We start from the raw sequence: 13,829 nt of genomic DNA on the forward strand, positions 1-13,829 counted from the left end.
ATTTTCACTTTCAAGTGTTTGACTTGTACTGACCACTTCAGTCAGTTTAAAGACCAATAACTAAATCCTATACGTTGACCCAGTTTCATGTTTCTAATTTGTCTCATTTTCAGGGAAACTGGACAAAATAAACGGACGCCCTGTCAACATCAGGATGAGATGTCCAGAACATACGTCAGTGACCCTCCACACCCAGTTAAAACTCATCTAGCCCCTCAGGCCTCCAGCTGTAACCTAGACATCGTTTTGAGTGCACCGACACCCTCTAGAGGTCAGCTCTTATAACGCTGTGGAGGAAAAATAAATCACTTTTATTGTATTTGCTCAAACACAGTTTTCCTTACACAAAATAATCAATCTAAATTTTCTAATAACATGATGTGGCATCTTGTATGTACATTACATACATGTATACACACATAAACACCTGGTGGAAGAAGAGAAATGTGCATTAATTTACGCTTTGCAAATTATACACCTCAAGTAATTCTCTACAGAACCAGTGTACAGGGAAAGGTTGAGTAACTGTGCGTTGTTCAGCATGTTGAGTTTACTTTTCCCATCTTTGTGCAGTATTTGGATGAGCACAAAAAAAAACAACTTAAGATGCCAAAACGTTGTTTGGCTTCAGCCTCAGTCACTAATAACGGAAAGTAAATTAATGAATGGGTTTACACAGCAACTTCACAGCTGTTAGAACAACTGTTGACTTAATCCTACATGTGCATATGTACATCATATTCTCTGGTTTTCTCCTGCAGATGTTGTAACAGGCAAGTAAGTATTAACTCATTTTAAAAAAGCCTGACAAGCCATGCAATGTGAAATATGATATCACCCATTCACTGGGTGGCTTTTGACTTTCCTGAATCACTTCTTTCTAGGTGAGCATATATGGTGGTAATGTTTGTTTATGCTTTTTATTCTCATCCTATGTAAATGATGGTGCACAAAATTCACCCTCCTTATTCTGTGCAATAATAAACGTATATTCCGAGTTTACAAGAGGCTTCAGAAGTCTGTGTTAGACAGATCAAGTGGATAACTTCCAAAGATACAGTATTTGTTTTACTTTTTGTTTCCCTGGACTGTTTCCATACTGAGCTGCAATGGAAAAATAGGGACAAAAGAGTGAATTGTGTTTTAAAAAGGCTGTAACTTTGGAAGATATCCAGCTGATTTGTCAAACACAGACAGCTGGAGGTTCAGGTGGTGCAAATATATTTTGGAATACATTTTTGCGCGGATGAGATTTTGTCCCCCATTACTTACAATGAAAGCACATTAGGAACAAATCTCTTAGTGGCCAGTGTGAACAGGAGGTGTGATTACAGCATATAAAACCTGCTTCAGTGTTCATATGAAGCACCTGTCTTGAAAAACTGTGAACCCATCCTTTAATACAATCAGTTTGTGTGGATACATTTTATGAATGAACAACCTAACTGCTGCTTTAGAGCCAGCCTTTGTTTACTCCTGCAGTACACTAAAAACAATCATCTTCAACTGTCAGAAACTGTGCAACACATGCAAAACAGTCTGAGGTAGCACCCCCGACCCCAACCTCCCACCCCCTTCGTAACCCCACGTGTGTCCGGTAGCTGCCTCTATTTCAGGACTTGAGGATATTAACAAATATAAGCCCAGCCACGGTCAGCAGCACCACTGTAGTCACCTCTATTATTTTCCCCTTCCTCCACTTTTTTAGATTCTCCTTGTGCATTGCCTCCATATGCTCCCTCCTGGCCTTCAGGTCCCTCTCTCTCTGCAGCTGTTCCCCGTAGTGAGCCTGATAAAAGGCATCAAAATCAAACATGCGATTCCCTCCGGCTTGGGAGAACCGTCTGGCTCTGTACTGTTGCTGCTGCTGATGATGATGATGTGGGGACCCTGTGGATCTACTCGTGGCCTCTTTGGACGACGGTCTCCCTGCACCTTGGACATCTGACTGACTCAGGATGCCCCGGTCGTACTTCCTCCTCAGGATGATGTTGCCCAGCACGGTGTAAGCCTCGCTGATCTCAGAGAAGCGCTGTGTGGCCTCTTTGCTCCCCGGGTTCTTGTCAGGGTGGTAGATGAAGGACTGCTTGTAGTAGGCCGTCTTGATCTGGGATTGTGTGGCACTGGGAGACACTTTGAGGATGTCGTAATAGGCCGTCTTGCTCCTGTACAGCAGAGGAGCATCCTTTGAGCTCCTGTCCCTCCACGAGCTGTAGTTTCTGGTTGCAGATGTAGATGGATCAGGGTGTAGTTTGAGACGTCTCAGTCTGTGTCCACAACCCGCCCTCTGCTCTGACCCCTGCTCTGCCAGGATGAAGATGACAGTGCAGAGAGCTCGGAGCTGCTGAGGGGACCTGAAGGCGTCGGGGTGGATGGAAACAGCTCCTCGGGTCCAAGGTGACATCCTGCAGGGCAGGAGAGGCTGTAGGTTCGCAGCGAGGAGCAGGGCTGCTGTATGAGCCTGCACGCTTCTCTGTTGTGGGTGAATCCACCAAACTCCCATTTTCGTGTTGATGTTTACTTTGTCTGACTCTGGAAAGTTTCTCTGATCTGCGCTGCTTCGCTCTGGTTTCTGACACCGACTGAACTTCACGCTGATCACTCAAGGTGCAGTTTACCAGCTGAGACCCGGGACTTTCTCCGGCGCACACCGGTCGACTCGGGCTGTTCCTGAGAGCGGACAGTCGGTAGACCCCGATCACCAGCCTCTGACCGACCTCTGCCATTTCACCAAGAACGGACCCGGTGACCAGGCCGGAAAACAGCTGCGGCATCCGGCGACGTCACACAACGAGGAACCAGTAAGAGTCAATGTTTACAGGAAGTACTTACAGCCGACCAATGATTTTGCGGGAGAAAGGTTACATTTTAATTTCTTAGATAACAAACGGAACAATTAATATTTTTTAACTTATTTATTTTGGTGACACTCTTGTTATGAGACAATGTTCTAATTAAAGTTCTTAAAAAACAAGCAAAAACAATTAAGATCGGCAAGACAGCAGACTGTCAAAATAAGAATAAAGTGTTATTTTCTCGAATATCTTCCTTCTCCTCTGTCATGCATTTTAAGTGGTCTGGCATATAGTTTGAAAGAATTAGGCTTAAGTTAGAGTTATATGTCACATTGTGTAATAATGGTCATCATCATCTAAGCAGAGATACAGAATTACTCCAGCGTTTACACTTTCTGAAACTGTATTTGAACATTTTAAAAGTTTTAAAAAAGCTTAAAAGACGGCAGTCTAGTAAACCCCCCTTTAAAACATACTTGCATGCCTGTCTTTTTATTTGCCTTTTCATCTAAGCTTTTATCCCCTTGAACTTTTATTAAATAATTTCTTTTGTTATTCTTCACATCTAAAAATAATTTTTATCTTTTTATTATAAAATCTTCTGATTTATTTTGCAGCCCCAGTTTAAGCACTTAATAATTTGAGATGTGAAACGTGCTCCACAGATGTAGTTCACTGGAGGCTCAGTAGGTGGCGATATACTCATGTATTTACACTGGGCGGCTCTTGTTAACCTCGACGAAGGAGAAGCTTCACGTGTGGATCATGGTCGTCTGTTACCGCAGCATTTAGCTTGTTTATAACCTGATATCACAAATCAGTTCTTCATTTTCAGGACACTGACACTCACACAGGGAGAACCATGTCATCCAGCTGCCGACGGCCTGAGCACACAGCTCCTCCAGATGTGGTGAGTCTCTCGGTTTATTGTGTATTTGTAGCTGCTAGGCTAACGTTTTGCTTCAGCTGGGGTGTTTTGGATGTTTAACGACCTTTAACTGTCGTTAAAGAAGCGAACTGGATGGTTTGTTTAAAGTTAGCACCAGTTTTATTAGAGGTTTAATTATGTGCTCTCATCTCCGCAGTTCTACAATGAAGAGGAGGCAAAGAAATACTCCCAGAAGTGAGTCTTGGATGTTACATTGTTTACTGTGTGTTTGTGTGTGTCAGCGGTGGAAGAACTCAGATCATTTACATGAAACAAAAACGGAACATTATAACCTTCATGAAGGAGGATTTACTGCAGGACTCAGACTACATCGGTGTTAACCAGGTGTACCTAACAAACTGAGTGTATCAGTGTCACAGTAAACAGTTACACACCAGTGTTGGAAGTAACTAAGTACATTTACCCAAGAACTGTACTTAAGTACAGTTTAAGGCACTTGTACTTTACTCAAGTTTGTCCATTCAGATACTTTTTAAATTCTATTCCACTACATTTCAGAGGGAATTTTACTTCAATACATTTACTAAAGGTTTAGTCATGATGTATTATTGTAGGATAAGACAAGGTGAGACTTAAGTGATCTCCAGAATAGTGTGTTAATTACTTTAGGAAAGAACAAAACCAAACCAACAAACAGAGAGGTGTAAAAATTAGTCAGTCAACAGAAATTAAATTAGCAACTATTTTTAAAGCCATTACTCCAAATGTTCACTGGTCCCAGCTTCTCAAATGTGAGGATTTGCTGTTTTTTCTGTTTTATATCATCGTAAGTGGAATCACTTTGGATTTTTGGACTGTTGTTCAGACAAAACTGAGACATGAAGATGTTATTTTCTGACGTTTTCGACACTACATAACTAACAACGAACAATGATTAATTGAGAACAATGTCTGCAGAGTGATTGATAGTGACAACAATCATTTGTTGTTTTTGTATTGTACAGCTGAAGTGTATTTGATGAATCCGAGAGAAATAAGACACACACTATTCATAGATAAGATCAATGGAGCATCATGGGTAAAGTCTGCTCTGTTCACTGTAATCATCATGATGATACTGGAATATGAGACACTGTTTGATTCACTGCTGAAAGCCCCACACTCAGATAAAAGTCATTTTGATGGAAGATGAAATCAGAGTCCAGTCATTAAGTCACTAATTCAAATATATCACATCATTAACTCTGTTTCCAACTGAAGGAGAGAGTTGTCTGTGGATACAGTGTTTCAGTAAAAAGCTACATTATTCCTGTTTGATCCTGCAGAGCTGCTGCAGAGCGATAGTTGAAGACACATTACTAAATCCAGCGTCAATCCAATTCACTGTCTTTACATTGCAAGAGGTCATGTAACGATTTGCTTCACAGCTCTCGAATGATTGAGATCCAGACCCAGATGTCAGAGAGAGCTGTGGAGCTTTTGAACCTGCCAGAGGGACAGCCATGCTTCCTGTTAGATGTGGGGTGAGTGACACTGACTCTGTTCACATGGACTGCACTATTAATCTGATTTTCTGTTCATCAGAACACAAGTAAGATCTCACAAACCACAACATCACAAAAACATGGAGTTTGAGGTTGTCTGCTGTAATGACACCACAGAGAAGTGATGGTTTTTCTAATGTTTGAAATGGTGACTATGAAAGCTGTGTTGAAGTGATAATAGTAAACAGCTGGTGTTTGAGAATCATCAGTGTGACACAAGTTTAACATAACACCTCGTAAGATCCAGAACAGTGACCTTGCATTTGTGATGTGAAGGACTCAGGTGACTGTCTGTCCTCTGTCCCTCAGGTGTGGCTCTGGTCTCAGTGGAGACTACCTGTCAGAGGAGGGACATTACTGGGTTGGAGTCGACATCAGCACAGCAATGTTAGGTTAGTCTGACACTGTTAGATTTAAACAGAAAGACAGAGATACACCAATATGATATCAATATGATATTATACTAAATATTGTCTGGGATTTTGGTGATCTTAATAATGTGATGTAGTTTAAATGGTCTTTAAATTTAAGCTAAATGATGAAACTTTCTGAAATAGTTTGACTGAGAAAAACTGAACTATTAGAACCTCTACCTGCTCTGTTGTTATACGGATATCACTAATGATAATGTCTCAAATTCTCATTAATATAATATTGTAATTATTGTAACTAGAACTAATAAGTAATCCCAAACGTTTCCTGCTGCTTTGGAAGTTGACCACTTAGAAGAAGAAAACCACATAATCAAATACATTTTTTTTTTTTTAATTTGTTTGATGGTTATCTCCAGTTTCCTTATACAGAATCCAATCATAAGTGATGATGTGCATTTTAAGGGTTTGATTCATTTGTCTAGTTGTAATTTTTTAAAAGGAAAATCTTAATTAATTGCTGAAACATTGATCAAATGTAAACGTCCTCCTGTGACAGATGTTGCTCTGGACAGAGAAGTAGATGGAGACCTTCTATTGGGGGACATGGGTCAGGGGATGCCTTTCCGACCCGGCACCTTTGACGGTTGCATCAGGTGAAAAACAAGCATTCAAAAAAGAAAAAAAAAGATTTTCCCTGGATTCATTTTGAATAATTTATGACTGATTTTTATTTTATGCTTCACTCTGTGTCAGTATTTCTGCCCTGCAGTGGCTTTGCAATGCAGACAAGAGGACACATAGTCCTCCAAAGAGACTCTATACCTTCTTTAGTACTCTCTACTCTTCTCTGGTAAGCTTTTGTCACTCATGTTGACGTTCTTTGACATAGATCTTAACATCCATATGCCATATTTTACAACAAACACCTTGGGTTACTTCTCCCTGCTCTTTGTCTTTCAGTCAAGAGGCTCACGCGCAGTTTTTCAGCTTTATCCAGAGAACTCAGAGCAGGTGAAGAAACACTGCAGATGGTGGATGTAACATTTTAAATGTTACATCCACCAACCACCATCTCCACCAAATGTTACATCCACCAACCACCATCTCCACATTCCCATACTCACCCTTGGTCTTCTTCCCTCTCTAAAGCTGGAGCTGATCACGGCGCAGGCCATGAGGGCAGGTTTCAGTGGAGGGATGGTGGTGGACTACCCCAACAGCAGCAAGGCAAAAAAGTCAGTACCTATCTGAAGCGAGGCTTTTATTTTGACGAGATGAGATGCAGCCATCTGTAATTGATTCCTTCTTAATAGCCTGTGAAATTAGTACCAGTGTACTCGTAACACAACACTAATTAGAACACGATGACATCCAAATTGACTCGACTGTTTGTCACATTAGCCTTGTGATGAATTATCCCACATTAAAGCGGTTTTGCCTGATTTACCTCACGCACACACACATTTTGTTTATTTCCAGGTTCTTCTTGTGTCTGTTTGCTGGAGTAACAGGAGTCCTTCCCAAAGTAAGAAACAAAAGGAGTTAGCATTGTTAGCATTAGCGTGTTTGTATTTGTCTTAGAGACATAACGATAACTGTGCTCTCTCTTTGTTTTGTTTTGAGGGACTGGGATCAGAAGCTTCAGACAAAACTGTTTCAAACCAGGTCCAGTACTCAGGACAAAGGTAAAGACAGACACACTGGATGCGTTTACTTAGAGTAATCAGATTATTGTGATAGTTTATTAAACTGCTCACATGGTTGGACTTTGTTTCAGAGTTTATATGGAGTTATGTGTTTGTTACGCTGTTTTTAAAAAACATTTTAATGAAAATTATTATTTGTTGCAGCTCTAATTTACTCTAACTGCTTAGGATAAGCCCAATTTCATTATTGATTTTATTAAAACAACAATTTGAAAATACTCCAATTTATTGCTTCCTGTTAGGAGATTGAGCAGGTCTTGGTGTTGATAAGTGCAGGTTCAGTCATACCTGTCTTGATGAAGCCAAAAGACCAAGAGAAATCTAAAAAGGGTCGTCGTCCTGCCTGATCTAAACCCCCATCAGGCAGGTTTTCCTCCCTCTCACATTGTGATGTTCAAGTCTCCTCTCACAGTCACACAAAGACTGGATGTGTAATAGTTTCTGCATCAGATGCAGAGTTTTGGATGTGATTTGTTGTAATGACAGGGATGCATTTTAAATAAGGTGATCAGCTACTCTTTGTTTTTGTGAAGATGCCGGTTTAAGAACATGAAGGGTAAATCAGCAAAGAAGGGACGAGATTGGATCTTGGAGAAGAAGGAGAGGAGGAGAAGACAGGGACGGTACGTACATGACTGTATTTTAAACTCTCACAGGACAATTAAATGTGCTGAAATATTCATGGTCTAAATAACGCAATATGCTTAAGTTTAGCTTTAACTGAATCACCCCTGATTAGTTGTGTTTTGTAACGCTTGCTGACGCCTCCTCTCTCTGGTGTGTGTGTGTGTGTGTGTGTTGGCCTGCAGGGAGGTTCGAGCCGACACAAAATACACCGGACGTCAGAGAAGACCTCATTTCTAACTGTGACTCACACAGCTGTGCCTTCAGCAGCAGCCTGTCTCTTCTGTGCCGCCCTGCGCACAGCAGCCACCTGCAGCATTTGGGCTCAGTTAATTTCTCAATTCTTTAGTTCAAATGGATGAGAGGGAGTGAAATGCCATTACTGTCGTTCTTTTTTTATATTTGGTCGAGTGATTGGCAAATTGTTTCTCTCATATGGTGGCTAGACTGCGCTCTTCATGTTCATGTCGGCCGGAAAATACTACATGAACAGACACATGCTACCAACATCAACACCATCATAGAGTTAAAACTGTTTTTATAAATTATGAAATGTCATCCTCCATTTCTGATCAGCTTTTTGTTTTATCTGCAATATTTCAATCTCAATTAAAACTAAACCAAAAAATAGAATTTTACTGTATTTTTTGCATTTTTTTCTATTCAGATTATAGAAGAAACTGAACAGCTTCTGTGTATATGTAAAAATGTCAAACAAACTGAAAGTTAATGAAGATTATAAAAAGGGGAGAGACTGTATGTAGAACTGCTGCAACTATCTATACCACTGTGGAACTAATTATATAACTTGCAACTTTGATGGTTTGTGTTGACCATTGATGAGTAGAACAGCACATTACCACCTTAAATATAATGTGAAAGACATGTAGGTTAACAATATGGTCATTCTAATTGTTCAGAGTAACTATATAATGAGTGTATCTGTAATTTAAAGGGTAACCCCCCCCCCCAAATTCTGGGTAATTTGGGTCTTCTGCTTCTTCCATACCAGCCTACTTCTCTTGTTTCCGACAGAGGTCGCTGTGCGCTTTGACTCAACACAAACCACCTGGGCGTTATCTGTGAACCTGCTCAATCAATAACCAAATCCACCACAGTTTTCACCACTCAGCCAACCTCTCCGAGGTGGTCATTTCTCTGTTAATTTAACCTCTGGTCTGTCAGACTCACGTTCACGGAACAAAAAGAAACTTGGAAAAAGCAGTCTCGTGTTTTTTAAAGAAAAGAGAAAAGGTCAATTAGTGCGGATTGAGGAGGAAGTTGCGGGTGTGTAATGGGTTAACGGCGGAAGGCCTCGCCTCACCTTTTGTGCGCGTCACCCAGCTCTGTGAAGTGGCCCCACCATCCCAGCAGCACCCAAACCTAAAGAGAGGAGGGGAGGGTAAAAAACAAAAAACAAAAAAACACCGCCTCTCGCCGCCGCCAGACGCACTTCCTCGCCTCGGTTGGTCTCACATCATCCTGTCGGTCTCCGCCCCGCTGCTCCATCCACACCACACCACACACATCCAGAAGACAACGGGAACTGAAGGAATAAAGAGTGATTTACCGGCGAAACAGGGAGCCATGAAGGACCGCATGCAAGAACTTAGACATGTAAGTAACTATTTGATTCCTTTTCAAACAGCCAGCACCCACCTGTTCTGTGAACAGACGCTTTCTTAGATGATGATAAACACGGATTCAGGAAGAACAGATCCACAGAGCCTGGTGCGCTGATTGAGCAACAGTTGTGACTCTCGGGGGTCTGATGGAGGCTGGATTTTTTTGTGTTATATTACTGGCGGCGGACGCCTACTGCCACCACGCTTCGCTGTGTGTGTGAAGCAGAGGGAAAAACCCAGCTGAGATGCACGATTTTAAATGTTTTGTCAAAAGTTAAAGTCATTTTCTGCTCAGTCTCCCAACGAGTCATCACTCTGATACTCCAGTTGATGTTCTTTAAGCGAATTATAGGTAATTAAAGGATGTCTATGGGACTCAAGAGGGAGTTAAAAGAGAGACTTATATTTAATTATATTAATAATCAGTGTTAAAATGAAGCATTTTCTGTAAGCTCTTCTGTAACTCTCCGAACAAGGTTAGATTGCAAATTGTGCAGCCTTTGTGGAAATATGTCATCGGTGAATGAATTGTGTGTGTGTGTGTGTGTGTGGCGTGTGTGTGGTTTGATCGATATGACCTGACCTACCAGTGTGTGGTTGGAGCAGGGAAATTGGTCCCAGCTCGCCCATTTCACCTTAAATGTCCACCCCCTGCGCCCCACAGGCGGTCTTATCACCCCCCACACCCTACCAAACAAAACCCTTTAACTACCCACACCGAGCACAAAGCTTTGTCCATTTCTAACCAATGTTTTGCTGTTTCTTAGAGCTCTGTGCATATGGAGAGAGGGGGGAGTTTATTCTGACATAAATCAAGCAGATTTCCAATCCCACATTCTGTAATCATTGAAAAGATATAGAATCTCTGCCAAGGAAGCATACCTCCCTTTAGAAGGGGTGTATGTTTGTTGTTTAAGACCGTTTATTGTTGAATTGGTCAGGTATTTGGCTTGTCACAGATCAGGAGTCATTGAGTATCATTCTCCATAGGAATGCTGATCTAGGCTAGTGTATGTACATCAATCATATCTACATACGTATTCTGTATGAACTGTATATACACGCATCATTCAGCCATAACATTAAAATTGGTTACTTGTTTTAATGTTGTGGCTGATTGGAGCATGTGTGTGTGTGATGGTGGTGGTGGTGGTGGTAAAGTGGCCATTGTCAGAATTTGGTAATTGGCAGTTAAGCTGAGGACAGAGAGGGGAAACAATTTACGGCTCCTCAGTTTTCAGTGAGGATCTAGCTATGAATTGGCCTCCAGGGAAACAACCCAGCCTTGCCAATTGTGTGTGTGTGTGTGTGTGTGTGTGTGTGTGTGTGTGTGTGTGTTAAGGAGAGGCGTGTCTTCTGCCTGCCATGCTGCCTCTTCACAATGCTGGAAGGATGCAGTTGTCAAGAGAGACAGAGAAATAGTTTAAATCTTCCTCACCGGCGTCAGTGAGAAACCTCAGCCAATATTCAGCCGAAGCATTCGCAGTCGACAGAAATTATATGTCACCTGCCGATTCTATTTTATTTTATTATTTTTGATTGTATCTTTCATGTCTGAGAAATGGCAGCTGGAGCGGCTCCAGACAGACCAATTTCAGGCAATCCAGACCAAATAAAATTGAAGTAAATTGCAAGTCACAGACGGTTATTTCCCATCAGCACTAGATTAATATTGTTTTCCATTTACAGCCTCAAGTTAATGCAGCTTCTTGAATCTCATGGAGATGTCTCAGTGGGTCTGGACAGCATTTTATAACAGCACAGGGCAGGATGAATGTATGATTGTATAACAGCTCAGAACTAGTGTGCAATGGACTATGGCTGCAACTAATTATTACTATCAATACTCCTTAATTTGTCAGTTTATTTCAATCAACTGTATAGTGAGAAACGCTCATAGCAAGTTCCCAGGACAGAAGATCACATGTTTAAACATCATGTCTTGTCCGACCAATGCTACAAATCCAAAGATATTTCATTTACTTAACTGTTTCAGCTCTACGAGTTCCAGTTTCACTTTGGAGAAATGTTGAACCTTTTTCAAATGGCACTGCTGAGAGTTGGTGATGAAAGTTCAGTTGGTTGCTACAGCTGATTGCACAAACCCACAGCTCGCTGATCTTGCTGGGCTGCCATTGGTCTTTGCTCACTGGTTTCCAAGATGGAAAAAAGCTGATGTCTGTTCTGAAAATACTGTCATAAAATGAAAACTCTTCAGGAGTTGTCTTCTTATGGATTGTGGTGACCTGTGACCCTGAGAACTTTGTTGCCAGGGAAACAGCTCTTGGCAGCATCTCCCAAGGCAAAGTGGTTCCTTTTGAGGGGCCAAGTTAAAAGCTCTTCAAAGACCGGATAGGCAGTGGGAAGGAGACCTGGGAGGATGCCGTGCAGTTGAGTGCTTGGTGGCTCACTCTGCTGTCTCTCATTCACGTAGCCCAGTTTGCCTCGGCCTGAAGAATGCGATGGGAATGTGCTGGGATCTCACAGCAGGAGCTGGAGGATGTGGCTGGGGATAAGGATGACTGAGCTATCTTTGTTATCCTGCTACCACCACAGCCCAGACCTGCAGTACATAAGTGGACTGAAATAGATGGATTGATGGAGTTTAAAAAGTGTTGAATCATGTTACAACCAAATGCCTGCTGTCTAATGTATCTATTTGACACATTCAGAGTGGTTAGAAAACCAATCCTTGAAGGATTGATTTCTTCTGGTTAAGCCCTGTATAGTATCTCCCAGCTCACTGTTGTTCACAGTTGAGTTGCAAATAATGACAGCTGACCTGGAAAAAAAGGGGATTCTACTGAGTGGCTAATCACAGAGTTCACCTACTACAATGACTTTCCAACTCTCAATAAGTTGCATCTAGAAAAAATTATGACAGGCAGACAATGTGGTTTGGGTTTAGACTTAGACAAGTCAAACCTTCCATGGACATGACTCTGATACCTCAAACCTAAATGTGAAATCTGTTGCTGGGACCATTTTGATAAGTTATTAAGTGATCAGTTATTATGGATCATGACATCTGACCAATACCTGATCAAGTATGGAATTATTAATAGTTTTTAGCATTTCATGTTGGAACACTTGTACTCTCACTCAAATGTTGTCATTAGCTTTTTTGGACTTTGGGACATTTTTTTCCTCCAGTGAGAAAATATTTGTTTTGTGCTTCACTTTGCCAGCTGCTTAAATGGGCGAAATAATTTTACCACAAATAACATATTACAAAGATATTTCACAAGCATTAATTTTCACATGCAAACCGAGCACGAGAGCAACAAAAAGTGGGGTACTGAGCTTTACAGATTTTGTCGCTGTGGTGTCTTTTCGTGTGTTTTTGTAGAGTCATACTGCAAGTTTACTCACCCATGTGCTTATGTGTCATTTTGGCAGGAAATTGAGTTTTGCTCATATTTGTGTGAGGGCGCAGGTTCTGCTCCAGCATCGCCCATATGCACATAAAGCTACTTTATGAGCTCAACACCTGCCCACGACTCTGTTCATCCAATAGCTCGTTAGCCTGCCACCTAAAGCTGCCAGTCTCAATAACTAAAATGGTCGCATGCCCTCTCCCCTCCCCTCACCTCGTCCCATCACTCCCAGTCGGCCCAGCAGTGATTTGGTGACAGATGGCACAGATATGATGCGTTTGTCAAGCTCTGAAACCTAAGGGGGAAACATACTGATGAGATTATTACAGATTTCACACGCCACAGGGACTCATATCAATCATGACGTGATTGTTTATCATTCTGTGGCAGTGAGTTATTTATTTAGAACCAGTGTTACGAACGCTGCACCAGTAACAAGTAATTTCACCTTCATATCTCCTCATTTTTTCTTTGGTGTTTTATCAGCTCCATCCTTTTTCTTTCTGTCTCATGGTTTGATTGACCATATCTGCTTCTTTTCCCCATCTCTGTCTCTTTAATAATAACCCTCTCTTTTCTTTCACCCGTCTGTAATGGTGAGATCCTCCATTATTGCTCTTTGCTCTTTTCCTATCAGTGATTTATCAGATGGCTTTCTGTCCTCCACTTACATTTTTCCTCTCCTTTTTCCCTCCTGTCTTCTCTGTGCAGCTTTGTTAGTCAGTGTTAGTATTGGTTCAGGCAGTGTTGTGTGTGTGTGTGTGTTTGTGTGTGTGTGTATGTATGGCAGGGCCACTCACTGTCACTGCTTGCTTGGCGATAGAGTGACACATTAACTAATAGGATGGATGTGGAGCACCGACTCAGAGGCTATGTGTGCGTCTTTGACTCTTGT

General features: G+C 41.5%; 3 protein-coding genes and 1 long non-coding RNA gene across 8 annotated transcripts in view; 2 read left to right on the top strand and 2 right to left on the bottom strand.

Moving 5' to 3' along the window:
* Positions 1-290: 290 nt before the first annotated feature.
* On the bottom strand, positions 291-2,782 carry dnajc30b (DnaJ (Hsp40) homolog, subfamily C, member 30b). The gene has a single exon (XM_018702116.2). It carries the CDS (start codon positions 2,501-2,503, stop codon positions 1,613-1,615), a length of 891 nt encoding a protein of 296 aa, XP_018557632.1. The 5' UTR covers positions 2,504-2,782; the 3' UTR covers positions 291-1,612.
* Positions 2,783-3,512: 730 nt separating this feature from the next.
* bud23 (BUD23 rRNA methyltransferase and ribosome maturation factor) lies at positions 3,513-8,565 on the top strand. The gene is made up of 12 exons (XM_018702117.2): positions 3,513-3,705; positions 3,881-3,918; positions 5,112-5,207; positions 5,538-5,620; positions 6,159-6,255; positions 6,356-6,452; positions 6,563-6,613; positions 6,752-6,837; positions 7,082-7,127; positions 7,226-7,287; positions 7,842-7,931; positions 8,118-8,565. Exons 1-12 carry the CDS (start codon positions 3,658-3,660, stop codon positions 8,170-8,172), a joined length of 849 nt encoding a protein of 282 aa, XP_018557633.1. The 5' UTR covers positions 3,513-3,657; the 3' UTR covers positions 8,173-8,565.
* On the bottom strand, positions 8,208-9,761 carry LOC127139038 (uncharacterized). The gene is made up of 2 exons (XR_007808860.1): positions 9,592-9,761; positions 8,208-9,478 (listed from the first exon to the last, which is right to left on the bottom strand). It is a non-coding gene; the product is annotated as an uncharacterized LOC127139038 (long non-coding RNA).
* Positions 9,409-13,829, top strand: part of stx1a (syntaxin 1A (brain)) — a 54,638-nt gene continuing 50,217 nt past the window's right edge. For all 5 annotated transcript variants that reach the window (XM_051065424.1, XM_018702115.2, XM_051065423.1 and 2 more), the window contains exon 1: positions 9,409-9,549. In XM_051065424.1, coding sequence (XP_050921381.1) covers positions 9,520-9,549 — 30 coding nt within the window. In that variant the 5' untranslated portion in view covers positions 9,409-9,519. The remainder of the gene's footprint in view (positions 9,550-13,829) is intronic.

Source organism: Lates calcarifer, linkage group LG21 (assembly GCF_001640805.2).
Source record: "Lates calcarifer isolate ASB-BC8 linkage group LG21, TLL_Latcal_v3, whole genome shotgun sequence".
Lineage (NCBI taxonomy): Eukaryota > Metazoa > Chordata > Actinopteri > Centropomidae > Lates > Lates calcarifer.

Coding starts and splice junctions, on each gene's coding strand:
- dnajc30b (XM_018702116.2), bottom strand. CDS start 2,503: ATGGGAGTTTGGTGGATTCACCCACAACAGAGAAGCGTGCAGGCTCAT.
- bud23 (XM_018702117.2), top strand. CDS start 3,658: ATGTCATCCAGCTGCCGACGGCCTGAGCACACAGCTCCTCCAGATGTG. Junction 3,919..5,111: donor GCAAAGAAATACTCCCAGAA/GTGAGTCTTGGA, acceptor TTTGCTTCACAG/CTCTCGAATGATTGAGATCC. Junction 6,453..6,562: donor GTACTCTCTACTCTTCTCTG/GTAAGCTTTTGT, acceptor TTTGTCTTTCAG/TCAAGAGGCTCACGCGCAGT.